Source organism: Cydia strobilella, chromosome 4 (genome assembly GCF_947568885.1).
Source record: "Cydia strobilella chromosome 4, ilCydStro3.1, whole genome shotgun sequence".
Lineage (NCBI taxonomy): Eukaryota > Metazoa > Arthropoda > Insecta > Lepidoptera > Tortricidae > Cydia > Cydia strobilella.
Genome location: NC_086044.1, coordinates 16,238,857 through 16,260,694, shown reverse-complemented (window position 1 = coordinate 16,260,694; position 21,838 = coordinate 16,238,857). Strand labels below are relative to the sequence as shown.

At 35.7% G+C, this 21,838-nt stretch overlaps 1 protein-coding gene across 2 annotated transcripts in view; it reads right to left on the bottom strand.

Annotated features, from left to right (window-relative positions):
* Window positions 1–15,441, bottom strand: part of LOC134741085 (ubiquitin-conjugating enzyme E2Q-like protein 1) — a 33,340-nt gene extending 17,899 nt beyond the window's left edge. The window contains exon 1 of one of the 2 annotated variants that reach the window (XM_063673851.1): window positions 14,856–15,441. In XM_063673851.1, coding sequence (XP_063529921.1) covers window positions 14,856–14,986 — 131 coding nt within the window. In that variant the 5' untranslated portion in view covers window positions 14,987–15,441. The remainder of the gene's footprint in view (window positions 1–14,855) is intronic. The other variant, XM_063673850.1, reaches the window with a different exon arrangement.
* Window positions 15,442–21,838: the final 6,397 nt, after the last annotated feature.

The window sequence follows — 21,838 nt, the reverse complement described above, 5'->3', positions numbered from 1 at the left end:
ATTTTTATAGCAGCGGGACACTCAAATAGGTGGTAGGCTAAGAAAAAAAAATATTTTCTTGGAATGTACCTATAGTTGCGCTTGCGCTATAGGTACTTAATTATGACTTGTCTTCGTTTCACTAAATCGCGGTAACAGCTCGTATGCACTCGTCACGTTTTCGCGTCTGGAACTCTCGACCGCTGTCTACATCGATTATTCTCAATTAGTGGATCCGGTTCCTATAACGATGATTTCATTATAATACAGCAACTCATATATCACTTAGATGGGTTATAAATAGCAAAAAATGTACCTCCGTCGTTTATTATTAGTGCGTTTATTGGATATGCGATTTGACGCTTGATGGGTAATTGGGTATAAAATATAAATAATAACAAATCACGTGCTTATAGCTATTTAACCTAATTTCACTAATTGGTTTTAAGAAGGTATTATATTTCATTTTATATTAATTAGTAAGTAGGTAAGAATCTTGATTGACGTGTAGTAGGTACTCCAAATTAATTAAATAGGTAGGGGTATTAAACAGTGGCTCAATCGCCCAAATATCGCCTCTATCATGTTGGAATTAGGTTGAGTGAGCCACTGTACCCGGCTATTTTTTCCCGAGCCACTGTTTCCTACCCTACTTAAGCAAAAAAAAAACTACAACATACGGGTGAGCGAAGGCTGGATACCAGACTGTATGCTTGGGGGGATACGAAAGATCAGAACTGAGTAAGGTAGCGAAGTGATAAGTTGCCACGAGAGTGAACAGATACTTATTGGTGTTATATTCGACCACGTCATATATTATACGTTATTATTATAGGACAATTGTACACAGATCCACCTAGTGCCACAGTAAGCTCACTAAGGCTTGTGTTGCGGCTACTAGACGACGATATATATAATATATAGTTATATATAAATACTTAGGTATATACCTACATAGAAAACATCCCTAGCTCAGGAACAAATATTTGTGATAAACACTTAAATAAATGTTCTTACCAGGATTCGAACCCGCGGGACCTCCTGCGCCGTAGGCAGGGTCACTACCGAATAGGCTAAGAAACCGTTTAGGAAAGAAAAACGGTTTGAGAAAGCTTGCAGTACCTATAATCTATAATGAGTACAATAATAAGATAATGAATAACCAAATTAAGAGTCCCCGGCAAGCACGGCCGAATTTCACCTTCCCATACAAACGGAGTTTCGTTCTCATTTTAAAACTGCGCGTTGGATTGTAATGAAACTTTGCACATACAATGACATAACTAGTTCTGTAATTAGTTTATATAGCTCTAGTATATAAAACAAACGAAATACATAGAGCAAAAACAAGTTTTGTATGAAAAATTTAAATTCGCTGTATTTTTTTTACTATGGAATCTGAAGCCACATGAACTAATTACAGACCTAGATATACCTTATCCTATTGTAAGTACAAAGTTTCAGAGCAATCTAGCTAGTCGTTTTAAAATGAGAGCGTAACTACGTTTGTATGGAGAACCGAGCTAGGTGCGGACTCTTGACGTTTTAACTTTTAAAATTGACGTAGGTATTCTTCTAAATTAGTGGCTCTGTGAGCTGTAGGTAGACACCTGCTCACCAAATTTCAAGAGAATCGGTTGAGAAATGCGACTCGTAGAGGACACCCGGACAGTTGAAAGGATTTTCGCCTAAGCTGAAACGGAGACCTTCGCTTTTGCTCGGCACAGTATTTCATTTGTAATTTGGGGGCACGGTAGTGCCCCCGCCAAGACGAGCAAAGCGAAGCGCAAGGGCACTACCTACCTTTTCTCGAAGCGCTTCGTCGTTTTTTGGAACCCTTATAACTTGGGTTTGGATTACACCAGATAAACAAAATTCTCGGGATATGATGCCAATAGTGGACTTATTAAGCATAAAAAATTTTGATTACATAGCTCTTATACTTTAGATTTAGTTCATATCTAAAAAACCCCGATTTCGTCACCCACTCACTCACTCATCAAAACCTTTAGGGTACTTCCTGAAGTCCTAGGAAGCTAAAATTTGGTATGTAAGATAGTCTTAGTACACAAACAATAAAAACATTTAAAAAAATGAAATTTTCAGCCCCTAAGGGGGTGAAAAGGGGGGTGGAATTTTGTATGGAAAATCAAAAACCGCTGTACAGTCAAGGGCATAAATATATATACATTCCCAAAGTTTCAAAAATATGTGTATGCTCTTACATCTTAGACAATAAAGTCGTGTTCACATATTTTTGAGCCATTTGTCTGGGGATCGATATTTTTGCCTTCGACTGTACCGATTTAGTTTAAATTTGGTATGTAAAGGATGGAGGAAACGAGGGGAGGCCTTTGCCCAGCAGTGGGACACTAAATTAGGCTAGTAAAAAAAAAATGTAAAGGTGTCCCAAAAAGGACGCAAGATTTGAAATTGATGAAAAACACTTTTTTTTTCGTTACAATATATTTGTATATAAAATCTTGAAATACATAAAATAGGGTTATTTGTGGAATAATACATCAGGCAAATGTCCTCCTGGGCTTTGCTGGCACTGGCACATACCCCTTCGGGCGGCAAGCTACCTCGAATGGGACGCTCTCTGACAACCGCGCGTGCGGCGGGCCGCCATTTTTAATATGGAAAACACGCCGCATTGCAGCTGCGCGCCGCACGGCGCGAAAATTTAAAATATTGCTTTGCCGCTCGAGGGGATACGCACTCTTTTGTCAATATTTCTATGACCATTTTGCATAGATGCGGCTGAATTTCTCCGATGCAGCGTCGAATTTCCTCTTTTATAGCATGAGTGGTTGTGGGCTTATTGGCATAGACTTTAGACTTTAAATAACCCCATAAAAAGAAGTCTAAAGGCGTTAAATCGCAAGATCTAGGGGGCCAATTCTGATCACCGAATCGAGAGATCACACGACTAGGAAATGTTTCATGCAGTAATTGCATCGTTTCTTTACTTTTGAAATATTGTTCAATAATAAAAACGCGTTGATCTTTCGTATAACCCGCCATTTTTACAAACCCTAAACATTCAGCTGTCAAATAGTTTTTTTAGGGTTGCCAGCACTAAAATACAAAAATGGCGGCAAATTGAAATCTTGCGTACTTTTTGGGACACACTTTAGATAGTTTTTGTTATGGGGAATGATATAGACTAGTTTTCAACCCCAAAATCACCCTGTAAGGGTGAAAAGGGGGTGGAAAAGGGCGTAAACAGTAAAAAAACAGGTTGTAGAAAAGATGCCCCCAGATACGAAAAGTCGGGATTTTTAATAAGTAGTAAATTAAATTAGGGGATGGGAGATTGTCATAAGCAACTTACAAAAAGAAGTGAAATCCCACCAAAAACATTTCATGTAAAATGTTGCCAAGACGAAACCATAAAGCTCGCACTGTCAAAAGTTATCAGATCTTTTGTAGAGCCAAGCTTCTAACTCTACAGGCCCTAACTTCACAAACTCTACACCTTAGTTAAGGCGGTTCCCTGAGCCAGAAGGCGAAAAATCTCCTTATATGATCCTGTTTTTCTAAGAGGCGTTGATATTCGTAGACGTGGAAAAAATATATGTAGTTCTTGACTATATTATCTTTAATATCATAGCTTCCGATACACGAATTATGACACTTCGCTCGATACAATGAATTCCCAAAGTAACCTCTAACTCGGACTTTTAATCCAACTTTACTCGGTTATTTATTATGTGATACTATAAATAAATAAAAAATAAAAAACAATCTTAACTTAAATAATAATTTCATAGCTTTCGAATTTCGATATTGTAGGGTAACGTTTTTAAAACAAATAAAAATCGACAAAATTCGATCAAAATTGACACTTGGCGCGCATGATTTTTCCCGTTCTTTCTTGCGAAATGTGACAAAGACAGCGGCAAACCGACGGAACGGCCTTAAAATATGTGGCTTGTTATAGTGCACACATTTTTCACCTTACGCCCATGTGGCCAAGCCACATATTTCGACTAAAGTGTAGAGTTAGAAGCTTGGCTCTACAAAGGATCTGATAACTTTTTGACAGTGCGAGCCCTATGGTTTCGTCTTGGCAACATTTTACATGAAATGTTTTTGGTGGGATCAATTTTTCTTGAACAGATTTGTTTTTGTGTTGTGTATGTTTGTAACGGCAAATATGTACCTTATGTTGCCAGTGTCCATTTAAATGATTAAGAAATAATGGACATTATAATAAGCTGTTGTAAATGCACATTTGCACAATGCACCGATTGCGCTCATTCGAGTGAAGCGCCATTATCATGTTGTAATCTAATTATCGCGCCTGACAACTTCCAATACACAGAGCGGCTACTAGGTATCAACTTATAAAAAAACAAAGGAATATCAACATGCTGTATGATATGCTGTATGATGAGCTGTATGATAATACTATTACTTATTCAGTCATATAGCTGAAAAGGCCTATTTCCATTCCTTCAATGGAACAGAACTTCCCTCGTTTTAATAGCCGGCCTAATCGTGAAATAGCCACTTCTTTGATCTGGCTACGACATATACATGCATTGCATACACATTATACCTGCAAACATCCAACTCAACTAGAGGTCATCCCGGCTTAGTGGTGATTGCTGTGACATGGGTGTGACCAACCTTTACGTTCATCAGGTACTATTCATTAGTCCTGATGTGTCGTAATTGAACAATAGGGGGATAAATGCCTGGTCCATTGTGATATGGCGCAATGTTTTGCTTTCTTATCTTTGTTGCTGCACCGTGCATTGTGGGTAATGTACGCAGTTAATTTGAAACTATATTTATAGTTCGATACTTCAACAGCCCTGGTGGAGGTCCAATGTGGTTCTATAAAAGAGAATTGCCACAGACAGGTTTAAACAAATGTAAAGGGGCCCACTTACTATCAGTCCGCCGGACGATATCGGCCTGTCAGTTGTTCGGAACTGTCAAATTTTTGTTCTAACTGACAGGCCGATATCGTCCGGCGGACTGATAGTCAGTGGGCCCCTTAAGCTTTAAATCGATAAAAAAATCATGCTTAGGTACTGGTTTGTAGAATGAAATATTCGACAGCAATCTAACTTTAAGTATAAATTTAATATTTAGGTAGCTAGCACACATGGAGCTGGGCGCTATATATATATCGAGAAAGCGCACGAAAATAAATATCCCATTAAAACAAATGCGAAATGAGAGCCAAGTTCAATATTAAGAATATGCGTCGTTGTTGACTTCGCCGGAAAAGGAATTGAGATCTAAATGGGTGCCAAGACTGCCAAGTTCTAGTTCGCTTGGGATGTAATTAAAGTTCAGGATTTGATTTTGCAAAATTTTACGTACCTACACGCTATATTTATATTTGCCTATGTTCATTTTCTAAAATTTAGTTTGTTGGTATAAAACTAGCCAAGACAAACCCTGAACTTTAATAATATCCCAAGCGAACGAGAACTTGGCAGTTAGCACCCATATAGATCTCAATTATTTTTTCGGCGAATTCGATGCATAAAGAAGAAGAATAAAGAATAAAGATCATTTATTTTCAGCTAAAGGTTACAGACATTCCAGGGGTCTCCGCACTAGGCAGTGCCTGTATCGCGGGGAACCAATTATAATTTAAATATCAGACTTTGTTACAATTAAAACTACAAACTAAAGCTTAATCTAGACACAATATTGAAACTAAATTTTGTTAAATATGGCTTCTGTCTCGGCATAATTTTGTGAGTGCAGCAGTATGCATATTCTTAATATTGAACTTGGCTCTCATTTCACATTGAAATTTTTGATGCGATAACATTATTTTTTGTATAGAAAGTATTAGTATTTATCAGTTGATTTCAAAACTATTTTTTTTGCTATTACAAATTCAATAGGCGCTTAGTGTGTAAATAAAAATGTTTTTTGGAAAATAATACAAATCGTAAAAATCACCGTTTCTTTACTTACTCTGTTTCGTGACCACATAACTGCCCAGCTGGATGCAAAATTTCAACTTTGCTTTTTGATGTTAGATGAGTCAGTACGTCAGTGAGTCAATAAGGCGGTGAGAAAAATCCCGATTTTTAGATGTATGTATCTTAATAACCGGTTGAGCGTTGAGCTATATTCATGAAATTTGGGGTTTTAGTTAGCCTTAAGGATCTTATGAAAAATAGATCTTATGAATTGAACCAAATTTCATATGTTTATGTTTAATAGATTTTGAGTTAATATAACACACGGCCGCTGCTTTGCCAGTTCTCTTCTTTTTAACTTGGCTTCACATGCTGTCGCGTGTTTCGATGTTTTCAATCTTATTCTGATATTGTTAATATCATTGTTCTGATACCTAAGTTGGGTAATGCAAATTTAGGAAACAATCTAAAGGCCCAATGTTGAATAATACCGACCACACAACAGTTACCTAAGCAAACATCATCTTTGTCTCAGAGCTTCCGAATAGTAAATGATAATGACACGACACGAAGCAATTAAGGGCCAAAGTATTCTTCACGCGCTTACTTAAAATTCATAAAGCGTCCTAATCTCTTTTATCTTAATCTAGGTAATAAAGTAATGATTTTATCTCATACATAACTAAGCTTACATTAACATTAAGCAATCTGGCGCCGAGGGCGTTTAGGTACTCGTATCTTATGTTTTATTTACTAATAGGAAGGTACCTGCGTAAGTTATTTGCTGACGTGCATAGTTTAAAATTGACCTTAACCACTATAGTTCTGTGACCATGGTTAACCACTCAATGTCCGGGCCAAGTGCGTGTTTCGACTTATCACCTTGATCTTAATATCAACAGTATAGCGGTACGTTGAATAGGTTATTGGGGCGTATCGTTATAATAATAGGTACGTAAGTATCACAGTTAGGGTACACATAAGAAATTTCGGAAAAGTGAAATTGGCAGGCGTTCGAATTTGAAATTTTACAGACGAGTTTTTTGATTCATCACAATGATCACATACGACCAGCAAGTAAATTAAGTTACAGATTGAACCCAATTGTTGTCAAAATTTAGTTTTGATGATGGGATCCATGAGGAATTGAGGGTAGGTACTCCGCAAATCTTATAGGCATAATGGTATATAGAAGAGCCGACCGCCAAATTTCGTACCGACTTGATACCGCGATGAAATGCACAATGGTGATGCTTGGTCCGAATGTGATATAGGCCGGTCAGCACAGTTCAAAATGTATGAGAAATCTACATTAATTCTCACATTAGAGATTTTTTGAGATGTGATTACCTATGTTACAAATAATATATTTTGAAAAAAATCTCCACAAAATATGTCAATTTGTTTTTATAAATCCAAATTATTACTAAAATAGAGAAATAAACCAAAACATCAATCCCCACACTAGAGATTTTCTAATATGCTGTTCTCAGGCATATACTCATTAAGTATTTATATTTTCTTCCAGCTTGGCACAGAAATCTTCCCCCAATAACTTTCTTTATTAAAAATTTTTTTTTGCATAAAAATAACAACTAATGTGTACATAAAACTTACATGTTAATTAAGCTCTTTATATTTACTATATTCTACAAAAAAATCTCTAACGTAAATGAATCCGTTTAATTACTATTAACCATTTTTGTTTCGATTTTTTTTTGTTGCTTATAGAAAATGGACACTCGACTTTTGTTTCACCTTCATAAATCTCTTACTCATGTTAGTGTAATAACAAAAAAATTTTCACGCGTATGTAATATTGTATGGAATACAACCATAATTATTACGACGTCCAAGCTATTTAAATTACCCACGCAGACACTAACTGACGGGTACTGATTCACTGTAGAGAACGTTTGATCGACTTCCATATCTCCGTCTCACTTCAATGTTCGCGGTAGACGATCGGTCCGCTTGAACAGCCGAGAGTTCGCGATGCGGTCGACCGTTAATTCTCCCATGACTAACTTACCCAGTTTCATCGGTACGCGTAACGATTGTTTACGCATGTTTAATTTTGATTGCGCGCTTACTTAACACACCTCAGGAAAAGCTCCGATAAAACGCGCAATGCATACATTGCGGCATATATCTCACGTATGTCAGCTATGAGGCTATGACATAGCAATGACAGACAGTGGCAGTTAGTGCCAAATTAAAATACAGACTTTTCTACCAACCATAAAGTTTAGTGCAAAGAGAATTTTAAACTCCTTAGTGAAAACCTCACGGTTTGTGCGAAATTGAGCGTTAAGCTATGCTATGCTAATAAAGATGATGGTGTGATTTACGGAAATTAATAATAGATATAATTTATTTTATTGTATAATACATTCCCGTTTCATTTACACCCAATATTATATCTTTTTCCGTAATCAAATGCGTTTATAATTACTGTAACCGTCTGTGTAGTGTACCATAATATACGCGATGGTTTGTCCTCCGGGCCCAAAATCGATGATCCCCTTTGATTATTTATTTTAAATGAACGTCAAAATCCAGACAGGAAATTTGATTTTGACATTTACGGCTACTGCCGTAGCAGTCGACAGCAATGTCGCGCTTCAATATTGCTGCAGTCGACTGCATTGCTGCAGAAAACGTGAAAAAGGTCATTCGATTCAATGGATAGTAGGGTTATGAGATGAAATGACGCAATAATGAAACTTTAGTTAATTAACAATATTATATTAAATCATTATTACATACTATTTTACTCGCAAAAAGGTTTACTACCAACATACTTCTTGGTGCCCAAATGAAATAAATAGTACATTTCGATGCTAGTGCGGAAAGTATGTCATTACTTCACGAGTACCGAGATAGGTATCTTGGAAAGACTCGGGACGAGTGAAGAATGACATTTCCGCACGTGTATCGAACGACGTTTTTTAACACAGTTGCGAAAAAATTATAAAAACAATAAGTATGAGGAGAGGAATAAAAACAACAAGTAAGGAATAAAAACTTGGAAACTTAAAACGCCGCTTAGTAAGAAAAAAAACGCCTCTTTTTTGACAGGCGTTTCCGCAGCTATTCCTTTAAAGTGATATTTTCCAGAATGAACAATAAATGGGCTACATTGTCCATTTTTTTATTTAGTGCAAATCGCCATACTGTAATTGTAACAGGGAAAATTGTCACAAAAAATTACATAACATTTAAATTGTTTGTAAACAACTCATTTTTTTTGTATGGAAAGGTCTAATAATTTTTTCAAAAATGAATTCCTCGTTCCTAAATTATACGAAAATGACATATAAGTTGCCCTAGTTGCTAAGAACAGGAAGAAATATAGCATAGATTGGACTTGGGGAGCCGACCCTTTCACCCCCCTTTTGGGGGGCGTTACGATCTCGTGGCTACCGGGCTGAATCAGTTTTATTTGCCCTAAGGAACAATCAATCGTGCCAAGCGGCATCGCCTGAGACAAAAGTGCATACTCAATGCGCTTACTTACCACTATAATTTAATAATCAAATTAATGGGCCCTGGAGGGAAATTCTCTGAAAACCTTAAGTTAGCTCATTTTACTTAAAGGAGATATTCTTTTATTTTTAAAAAGAAACTAAACTGCATTCAAAGGTTTTTAATTTTTTTTTCAATTTTGCTTGTCTAAAAATATTCTTGAGTACTAAATATTCGATTTTATGGAAATTTTGTACGACAGACGAGTGTAAGACCTAATGTTTCTTGAAGAAATGTTATCATTAACATTAACTGTATCGACGTGGTATCGACTAGTAGAATAAAATAGGAAGTGTTTATTGTTTGGAATTTTTAGTCGGTTCGATTCCCAGGCAAGACAAGCGAATTTCAAAAAACCTTTGAATGCAGTTTTGTTTCTTTTTAAAAATAAAATGAGCTAACTTAAGGTTTTAAGGCACTTTCCCTTCAGGGCCCATAAAAAATTTCCACACTGTATATTCAGAGCACGTCTTATTCTCAACTGTTAGACCTTAGACTAATATAACTTGATCCCAAGTTTCCTTACGTAATCGAGGGCCAGGTTCATACTGGTTTCATGTCGCGATGCGCTCGCTGACAAATACCAAGCTATAAGAATTGCTGACATTTGCGTCTTTTCACTCTCACAGCTCCCGCTACTAAAAGCATCGGATGACAGGATCGTTGAAAAGGGACAAACATATCGTTTGACGTTACGTTACTCTTCTCGTGAATTGTCAAAATTTAAAATTCTAAATTAGCTTTATAATTTGTCCGGGCGGCTATTCGAAGTATAACTAAGTGGACGGTCCTTACTAACCAGTAAGATTCAGATCAAGCATAATAGATAGTTGTAAGACTTCAAGGGTCTATTTATATCTGACACAGCATCCAGTATTCTAAACGTTTTGTGAATAGATATAAAAATTTGACAGCTATCGTTTTTCATATAAAGACAGACACTTAATGCATTGAACTATTGAACCTTAACGCAATGCCATAAGCCATAAGGTATACTTTCCTAATATACCTTGAGGCTAATTCGAACTTTGTTATTAAAGATGTCATTTTTTTAATTTGCGTGTGCGTTTCGCTCGTACTAGTTAAAATATGTTTTGGAGCGAGCGAGACGGTCGGGCGAATGATAACAAAATGATATATTATTGACATCTTAAATAAAGTTCGAATTGGCCTCTGTGAATGCCTGGAAATACCGCATACTTTAAAAAAAAATTATGCTGGAAATTGATTTAATTATCGAGAGAAAAATGAATATGTTATTCTTCCATAACTTGTGCAGTTACTGGCAAAAAACTAGAAATGTCCATTAATTGTGCAGAACATTATTTGCTGTTTGTTTCCAAAATCTTGCTGCTATTCTACAAATATAGTAGTGACTCGGGAGATTTTTAAACATGATCGATAGAACTACTTCATAACCACTATAGTAAACTTTTCTCTCGGTGTGGGAGTTCCTCGGTCATGAAAAACTTACAAAATAATAATTTGTTTCAATAAATCTATAATTTACATTATTGTCGAGAGATATTCTGACCGTGTAGTCGTATAAGCTTCATAACCCATTCTACGAAAAATATCTTATGTGGGAATTATTGTTTAAGTAGTATAAAAGATTTAAAAAAAAGTTTTATTTCTCAAAAACGGGAACTGATATCAAGTTGTTACTTTACAGACGGGTATTCGATATGATATAGAATTCACCCATGTAGAAAAATTTGAGTGTGCATTTAATGTAACTTAAACTTTATATTGACTCCACTAATAGTCTGCCACGGCGGAACTTGCCGAAACTACAAAAAAGAAAGCCACTTCCGGTGCGAAAAAGGGGGGGAGGGGGAGGTTATTTTACCCATCTGATACTGAAATAATAGTTATAGTGGCCTTTTCTCGAAAGAGCGTTAAGTTCAACATCGTAATAAGTGACAACTAAAACTGAATATTTCTATTCACCCCTTTCTTATACAGTGTGGAAAAAATCATGGGCCCTGGAGGGAAAGTGCCCTAAAACCTTAAGTTAGCTCATTTTACTTAAAAGAAACATTCCTTTATTTTTTTAAAGAAACAAAACTGCATTCAAAGATTTTTTTAATTAGCTTGTCTCGCCCGGGAATCGAACCGACAAAAAATAAACGCTATTTTATTCTACTACTCAATACAGTTAATGATAACATTTTTCCAAGAAACATTAGGTTTTTAACTCGTCTGTCGTACACAATATCCATAAATTCGATTATTTAGTACTCAAGAATATTTATAGACAAGCAAAAAAATTTTTTTGTCTTATAAAGTTGGTCGTTTTTTACATAAACATTCAGCAGTTAAAATTAAGATTTCGTTATCGGTATTATTTGAAACGCCACCTGCATGCCTTACATAACACTAAACACGAGTAGCTACCTACACTGTTCAATCACTGTAATTACTGTAAAGCTTTCAATTCAAAACATTACTGTAGCACAATATTGTTATGTCTATCGTCCACTTCTAGGCTAATCACTCTACACTTTAATTAGACCACAATTTTCCTGCATTTAAACAACCACAACAATTAGTTGGTTTTAATAATTATATAAATATGTAGCGTTCATGTGGATAATGCCTTGGAAAGTTAATTCAGATCAAGTTATTTCGGTAGAAACTCTATTCCTCTACAATGTAGAGCCACGCATGTTCTTTTTATCCGATTAGAAAGTGACATTGACCGATCTCGAATATGTTTGTCACCATGACGTGTTTGATTACTTAATGAGCTCTATTCTACTCCGATTTAACCTCGGCTACACACTTGACCTTTCTTTTGCAATATTATATAAAGAGAAGAGCAGAAGGTACACAAATGTTTAGCCAAATAATTATGGAAGAAATTCAATGAAGGGTTCAAAGTAATGTTAGGAATTTGGGTGTTAATTTAAAAGAAACTATATGTTTTAGAAGTTTTCATAAAATAGAATAAGAATAATTTATTGAGAAAACCTTATTGCTAATGTTACATTATGCGTGCATTGTTTTCATATTACGTACATTGTTACGTGTGCCCTAACTGGGAAAAATCCTGTATCTTAGGCAAAGAGATAATATACTAATTTAATGAACAATAAAACAAATTAAAATCATGAACATAGAGACATAAATAGGTGTTGAATTATCTTACGCTTAGTAACCACGTATTGCTGTGTCAGTGTCTATAATATAAAAAAGTGGGTCGATCGTGTTTATTTTATTATTACGTTGTTATTAGTTTAGCTTAAATAGTTACAAGGCAAGAATTGCATTTTGATAGTTTTACGGTCAGTAGGGCAAATTAAACATAATGTACCTATTAATTAGTAAATAAAGTAGTTAGTGATGACAATTCTATACAAACATGAAATACTTTTGAAAAACATTATCGATCTATATGTCGGTAAAACAAATGATAATAAATGGTAAATAAATAACTACTGAACTGAGATTACAGACGAATTTTTATCTCGTAAGCGGCTTATGTTGTAAGAGGATTGAATAGCCCTGTATTATTATAACAAGCTTGAATATTATGAGATATTTGGAGTAGTATACCTAGCACCTATTAGGCAATCGTTACCTGCTTTTGGTACGTACGCAAATATGTACAACCTAGTACGCATGCATTGCGCACCTACGTGACTGCCCACATGTTTTGTTAAAACTTTACGATTAACTGTTAACCATTCGCGCCGCAATTACGAAACTTATTTAACATTAAGTAATAACTGTAATAAGCATTAGAGTATTAAACCGTTGGATAAGCTATTGAGTTTAGCGCTCAAATAATTATCTATTAAGTATAGTAGGTACTATCACTTGACTTGGATTGCTTCTGGGGTAAGAACTCATAAGAACTACTCAATGTAGAGCAGCAATAAAGGCTTATTTTATTTATTTATTTATTAAGAATTAACCTAAGCATGAGATTTTGTGCAAGTAAGGCGCAGTTTGGGCGCAGTGCAATGAAAATCATGCAGGAAGGCGAAGTTTTATTTTGTGCTTATGATATTATAAATCGCTCGATAAACCCCTCGTGCTTGTTTTTCCAGAGTGCTTGCTAATGCTAAAAACGCTTATCTAAAATAAAGGGATAAAAAATAACAGCAATGAAAAAATTGACAAATAGATCTCTTTAATATCAGTATTCACAATTCTGGGAAGGGATTTATCATACGTGTACCTAGTAGGTACTACCTACTTGAATCGTCTAAATACTACGGGCGTGCGGCGCGGGTGTTTTATAAATGATGTTTGTTTAATAACAGTGAAGTTAAAATGGACGATGTCCCTTTTCTTCAGAACAAAAGACAGATCACATATCTCATTTATAATTGGGTCTATCGTGAATTTATTTTGTTACCTTTATTTACCGACGTCTCGACACAGGAAAACATTTAATACATAGGTAGGAGGTTATTTTAATACTTATGTGTTCAAAACACGAAGGTTTTAAATGTTATAAAATAAAAGACAGGTCACACCACGCACAAGTTATTTCCAAGAAGCATTACTCGCTTACAAGATACAAACAATACAGCTGCATATTTACGGTTGATTAATGTTGATGATGCAGGATTTTACGGACCACACAAGCTTAAACTAGGTCATTGCAGTTTACGTTACAATACTCAGAATATGAAATGGGTAGCTATAACCAAAGATAGATATAACTCCGTAATAGATGGATACAGTCTAAGGAAAAAACGTGCCTCGAAAATCAAGAAAATTTCATTCTTGATCAGAGGGCGCTACTAGCTTTGGCCTACTGTCGTATAGATGGCGTTGACGGTTTCGTTTGTTATTTAACAATTTTAACGCATATCAGTGAAAGAACATGGATGGGTCAAAATCATAAAAATAATTAATGCAAATAAAAAAAATCATTTATCCATATTTATCCATATTTAAATCAAAAAGATCATCTTCATCACTGGAATCACTCTTTTTTCATTACCAGTTGTGTATTTTTACGTGTCGGAGTCGGTGAGAAATTTTTTGTTGACAATGTTGACATTTCTGACGATGCGTTTTGAAATTGCATCGACTCAACTTGTGCGTTCAGAATTACATTCAACATCATTTAAAAAAACAAATGTTTCTTATGGAATTTAAGGTTTGACTTAAAATCATTAAATAAAGCTAAATTTGGTATGTTTTATTAAATTCTCAAACCATTTATTTAATGATAATTAATATCAAACGAACCATTATTATGAGCGTTTTACGTTTTGTTATCTGTCAAAAGCTACTTAAAAATGCTCCATCCAAGGTCAAATTACTTTCCCCACTAGTGGATAAAATGCGTTTTTCCCCGCTTGTTTTAAAGGATAAAAGTCGGCTTTCCGAGCTAGTGAGGGGAAACATATTTAATTATCACTAGATTGCACGGCTAGTCGTATGGCAAGTTTATGGATTGCGTTAATTATTATTTAATTAAAGTACCTGTGTCGCCGTAGTAGCCCGCGCCTGGCCGGGGACCCGCTCGGCCCGGCTCCATCATTATCCAGTTTCTCCGGAGACCGAAACAGCTTCCTAAACGCAGCTGCTACTTTTTCTTTTGAACGCGACGTCATTTTGCACAATTTTTTTATTTATTTTACTCACTCCTAACAGCACTAAACTTCCAGAGTTTTGTTTTCACACAATTTTTGTTTACATCAACACGTCTCGATGCGCCAGTTCAGTGACGCACAAACGTCAGATTTTTTTTTTCGGATTACGTTTTGCAAGCTGCCAGTGTTTGGTAACTTGAAAAGTCCGTCATCGGCATCACTCGCGGGGACGAGGGCGCGCGACGCGTCTTCGGACACGTGCGTTAGCTAGCGAAGTGAGAGCGCGGAGACTTGGGTTGGCACAGTGGCAGGCTGCGGTTATCGCGCGCTGCGCGGACGCTGCGGCGCCAGCGCATGCATATCACGGCTGCCGGGTGCAGCTCTTTGTGTGAATGAACTGGGTGCGTCTCACGGGAACAAAGTAAAAGTCCCAGTGATTACGCACCAGCTGGCCTTGCAGATGGAAATTCTTGTAAGTCTCAGCTTACTGAAACAAAGGAAAATAATATTAGACATAGTATTACCACTAAGTCTAAACTTTTATTATTTGTGCCGTTCTCCCTCGAAAGAGTACTTATTGTCGGTTGTCAATAAGGCGATATTTCCATATAGCTTCAATTTGAAATCAATCTTATCGACAACCGACAATGTGGTACCTTTTGGTTGAAAACGTCCCATTTACACACGTCTCTTCACTTTGCTTGTTTTTGATATAGGTACATATTCCCTAACAAAAGCAACGGACGAAAGATACAATTTTGTCGAAAAACATATACCTACTTGTTGAGTATGTATAGATTTATACTGGCAGGTTAGTTATTATGAACTTGACTAGAGTTCTATGTCAAATGTCACAGCGTTACAAAAATGAAGATCTCGGCGAGATATTTACAAGTAAGCGGCAAAATGAGTAATAGCGATAAAATAATTATACCCGTGTTTGACGGAACTGAATACGCGAACTGGAAAATTCGGCTGATGAAATATTTACAATTTAAAAAATGTAAGGAAGTAGCAACTAGAGTTAAAACAGAGAAGGATGATGCTAATAAATGGGAAGAGATGGATATTCAGGCCACGAATTATATTTACAGCGCTATTACCAACCGACAGTTAGAATATATAAGCGATGTAGAGTCGGCATATAAAATAATATTAAAATTCGACGGAATGTATTTGAAAGAATCTACCGCTTTACAAATTGTGTGCAGATATAATCTAGAAAATATAAAGCTAGTTAAATATACTGCTATCAATATTTTCTTCGACGATTTTGAACGAAGCGTCAATGAATTAAAAAATGCTGGCGCCACTATTTCTGAAAGTGAAAGATTAAATTACATGCTAAAAGCGCTACCGGAAAGTTATAGCTATATAGGCGATTTAATAGATGTGTTACCGGAAACTGAAAGAACTGTTGAATACCTTAAAAGTAAAATAAGTATGAAAAATTTACATAAAGCAGATGAAGAGTTACCAAACCGATCAAATGCATTTAAAGTGAATTCAGAAAATAAACCGATTTGCTTTACGTGTGGAAAGCCCGGTCACGTGCGCAGAGATTGCTGGCACGGAAGTCGTGGTCGTGGACGCGGACATTCAGGTCCAACTCATGGTCGTGGACGTGGTGACCATAATTTTAGACCAAATAGAGGTAGAGCATCTTACCAGAACAATACAAATTATAACAGAAATAGCTTTTACACATCAATTGTGCATAATTCGACGAAAAATGAAGATAATACGATAAAGTCGGGTCAGATAAATTGGCTTTTAGATAGCGACTGCACAGATCACATCGTAAATACAGATAAAAAAGAAAAAAAAAAAAAAAAGAAGAAAGTAAAAGTTGGAGATGGAAGATTTTTGGACGCAACGAAAGTTGGCAGCATTACAACATACTTTCCTGTTTATGAGAATAAAAATAAAGTGGTCATAGGTAATGTATTTTACATAAAAGAGATGAACGCAAACTTGTTGAGCTATGCGAAGATTACAGACAATCACACAATAATTTCGTCAGGACATTTGTCAAAGATATATAAGCGGAATAGAGAACTAATAGCGATTGCGAAGAAGGAGGACAGATTATATAAAATGACAAGCTTCATTACAAAAACAATTGGTGTAAATGTAGCAAGCAGTAATATGACATTGAAAGAGAAACTTCACAGAACACTTGGCCATGTAAATTTCAACCATCTTAACGTTATGTGCAGAAAACAATTATTAGAAGGAATACCTGAGCAATTAGAGTCAGACTATATGAAATGTGCGATCTGCGTTGAGAACAAAATGCATAATTTACCATTTAATAATAATCGGACTAAAGCAGAAGACATACTACAGATTGTGCATACGGATGTTAATGGACCACATAGAACGACAGGACATCAAGGAGAAAAATATTTTCTAACATTTATAGATGATTTTAGCAAGTTGGCAAAAGTATATTGTATCGGATCAAAGGAAGAAGTATATGCTTGTTTTGTGGAATATGTAAATGAGCTACAAAATTTAACAGGAAAAGTTATAAAGGAGTTGAGATGCGACAACGGTAGAGAATATATTAATAGAAGAATTTTTAATTTTGCGAGAGAAAAGGGCATAATGATTAAGCCCTGCCCAGCATATGTGCATGAGTTGAACGGTACAGCAGAAATATATAATAGATCGATTATGGATATGGCACGATGCCTTTTAGCAGAAGCAAAAGTTGACAGACGATTTTGGCCAGAAGCCGTAAAAACAGCAGCTTACGTAAAGAACCGAATATTGACAAATACTTCAGAAAGAAAGACTCCTTACGAACTATTTTTCCAGAAGAAGCCATCTGCATAATATTTAAAAATGTATGGCAGTAAAGTTTATGTTAGAACGCCAGAAGAAAGACGAAGGTTAAAATGGGATCATAAATCAGAAATGGGAATTCTACTCGGATATACAGATGTTGGTTATAGAGTACTGATTAATGACAGAATTATCATAGCAAGGCACGTAGATATAATTGAAAAAGATGTGAAATTAATTGCTTTTGACGATGAGGAAGAAGGTAAAGAGGAAAATAAAAAAGAAGAAGAAAAGTGGGAAGATACCATAGATGAAATTGAACCGGAAGAAACAGTACAAGAGAATGATAATGATAATGACGACAAAGTAAACGATGAGACGAGAAAGTCCAAGAGACAAATTAAAGCACCAGTCCGTTTCGACGAAGAATTCGGCTACTACTGTATAACTGTTAATTATTGTGATGCCATGATTCCAGATACTTTTCAGGAGGCAACCAAATGTGACGAGGCAGATCAATGGAAAGAGGCAATGGATAGAGAGATGAACAGTCTTGTGAAGAATAATACTTGGACGCTGGTAAATGCTCCAGAGAACAAAAAGGTACTTGACGTTAAATGGGTGTATACGAAGAAAACCAACGATCTCTATAAAGCAAGGTTAGTGGTACGAGGCTTTCAACAGACAGATAATGTCGAAGATACTTATTCACCTGTAGCTAGAATGCAAACTTTGAAACTACTTTTATCATTCTGTTGTCAATTTAACCTACATGTACATCAAATGGATGTAGAAACTGCATTTTTAAACGGTAAAGTGTTATCCGAAGTGTATGTCAAACAACCGTTAGGGTATGAAGATGGTACTGATAAAGTGTATAAATTATATAAGTCCTTATACGGATTAAAGGAAAGCCCACGTGCGTGGTACGAATGTTTTCATAAATTTGTGTTGACCTTAGGGTTTCGGCGAAGTAAATATGACTATTGTCTCTATGTGAAAACTGATAGTAACCAAACAGTTTATATATAGGTATTAGTATATGTAGATGATTTATTAATTGCTTGCAAAGATGAACAAACGGTTGCTACGATAAAAAATAAATTGAGTAGTTATTTTAGAATGAAGGACATGGGAAAAGTCAAAAACTATATAGGAATTGACGTTGAGTATGATTATAGTAAAGAAAATATTTTGACTTTGAGCCAGGAGAAATACATAGAATCGTTAGCAAAAAAATATAAAATTGAAAATTCGAAATTTTATAAAACACCGATGGAGATTAATATGAAACTTGACAGATGTGAACTGAATGAGGATGTTAAATATAGAAATTTGATAGGAGCGTTGTTGTACATTAGTTCTGGTACTCGACCAGATATAGCTTATTGTGTCAATTATCTAAGCAGGTTTCAAAATAGTTATAACGAGACTCATTTTAAATGTGCATTGCGTGTTTTAAAGTATTTGTACGCGACTAAGAGCCTCCAGCTCACGTATTGCCAAAACTTGAAGGCAAATATTATGGATTGTTACGTAGATGCCGATTGGGCCGGAGATGTTTTAGATAGAAAATCAACCACAGGATTTGTAGTAAGGTTATTCGGAAACGCTGTGTATTGGAAGTCAAAGAAACAAAACAGTGTAACTAAATCGTCAACATTTGCTGAATATATAGCGTTATCCGAAGCCGTAACTGAGATCATTCTTTTACGAAGTGTGTTTAACGATGTCTTTTTAACATTTAATGATCCAGTGAATATATATGAAGATAATTCAGGTGCAATGATTATTGCCAAGTACGGTAATTTTACGAAAAACTCAAAACACATTGAAGTGCATTATCACTATGTACATGAGAATTTTAAAAATGGTGTTATAGATATCATCAGAGTGAATACTGAAGATAATGTAGCGGATATTCTGACTAAATCGCTAGGTCATGTTAAATTCTTTAAATTTAGACTAATGTTAAACGTAACATAATATACACCGTGTTATACATTGTGTTCATGATAAAGTTTTTAAAATTGTAATTGTTCTAAGAATGAGAACTCAATTAATTTAATGTTGGAGATTAGTGTTACTTGTGTTGATGTGTTGCCATGTATAAATCTAAGGAGGCGTGTTGAGTATGTATAGATTTATACTGGCAGGTGCAGGTTAGTTATTATGAACTTGACTAGAGTTCTATGTCAAATGTCACAGCGTTACAAAAATGAAGATCTATATTGTGTTATTAATTGTTATGATGATTTAATTTAAATATATATTGTGTACCCAACGTCTGCGTATCATTAATACCAAATTTTAGTGAGAATTGGTGAGTATTGGACACCGGAAAATTGGTGAAAATTTTATTAATTTTAATTACCTAAATCTTTACTCGTTTCTATTAATTTCATCCAATTAGTCATGCCTTTTTTTAATACCTGGTTTTGAAACCATATCATCGTCTATTAGTCCGTCTAAATTAACTCTGCATCGACTTTGACAGAACAAATTGTGAGGGAGTGTGCCACTATTATAGTATACTCGCCACATTTTCAGGGAGCTTGCTGTTTATGCTGGAACTTTGTCTCTGTGCAAAGTTAGCTTGGTCTGGCTGTAAATCTTTTATTTAAAACCTTTTTCAACCCAGTATTATCACAGACAAACACATACTACAACAAGATGGTGCAAAATCATAGATAGTTTAGACCTTTTTTGTCAGCTTAACTAGTTACTACGAGTAGGTATGTTTGTCATCAGCATCACGACAAACTCACAATACTTTCACCAACCATCTAAATAACAGGCAGGCAGCAAGAATGAGGTCGACAGGCGGTAAACAAAACACTATAACAATGTCGCCGTATGTCGTCGTTGTCGCACAAAGCTGTTGGCGGCGTCGTGGAACAGCGGAAAGCCGGAAAGTGTGGAATATCTCGCTTGGCCTTGTGCTTTCAATAGGGTATTTGACTACTAGTCAAATCAGTTTCTTTTTTCGAACTGTCAATACGATTTTGCTACTATGGAATTTATATGAAACACTAGCATGTGACGTCACAATCAAATTATCTACTCACTACTGTCACTCACTACTGTCACCACTACTACAGTCAAATACCCTATTTACTGCGACATAAGGAAGTATTTGCAGTCAATGTTCGATAATAATTGAATAATTGTTGTCGACGGGTCAAAGAAATGCATGATTAAGTGTGCAATCATTATTTATGTCCGTTAGTAAACATGACTTCAATAAAATGTACCTAATTGAAATGAATGACTATATATTATTGTTTTTGACTTAAGGTTTATAATTTAATTATAAAACCTTGCGGGGTGGAAGGTTTTTGTGCATAACTGCGTCAATTTACTGTACCTACGGCCTTTAGGAGCTGAATTAAAAACAAAATCCTTTCATAGTGGTGGGCCTCTATAACATAAGTACAATCGGGGACATTGCCGGTGTAACACTTCAGAAATATTTTACCTTGATCCTTGGGGGGAGCTAAAATCCGCCTCCCATAAAGATAACCAATTAGGATGCATTCCTTATCTTAGTTTGCAAATGCCGGCCGTCAGCCCGTCACAAGACAATGAACTGCAAATACTGCAATAAACTTTACCTGAGCTAACCTTTTTTTTTCAACACCCACATTTTTAAGTGCCATGCTACTGGCTTGGTGATCCTTTTATGATATCGCCTAACCGTCTGCAAGACAAGGAAGAAGAAGACGTTTAAACGATTTTTGCCCTGTGGTTCACCGCCAATGTCCTCGATTGTACCTATGACGAATAAAATACATTGGTATTTCAGATTTCAAAATCCTACCTGAGATGGTTTTATCAGTAAGTTCTCGGAATTAATGCACAGACAGCATCAATCACTAGGTACCTAGAGTTAGACCAAGAAAAGCCTGCAACGGTTTTGATAGCACACGCAGTGCAAGTGTTATTTATACGTTATAAATTCATAGAAATTTGACGTTTAAAATAACACTTGCACTGCGTGTGCTATCAAAATCGTTGCAGCCTTATCTTGGTCTAACTCTACCTATATAAAAGTCGGTATCTGTGTCAACTGTTGGGAATTAG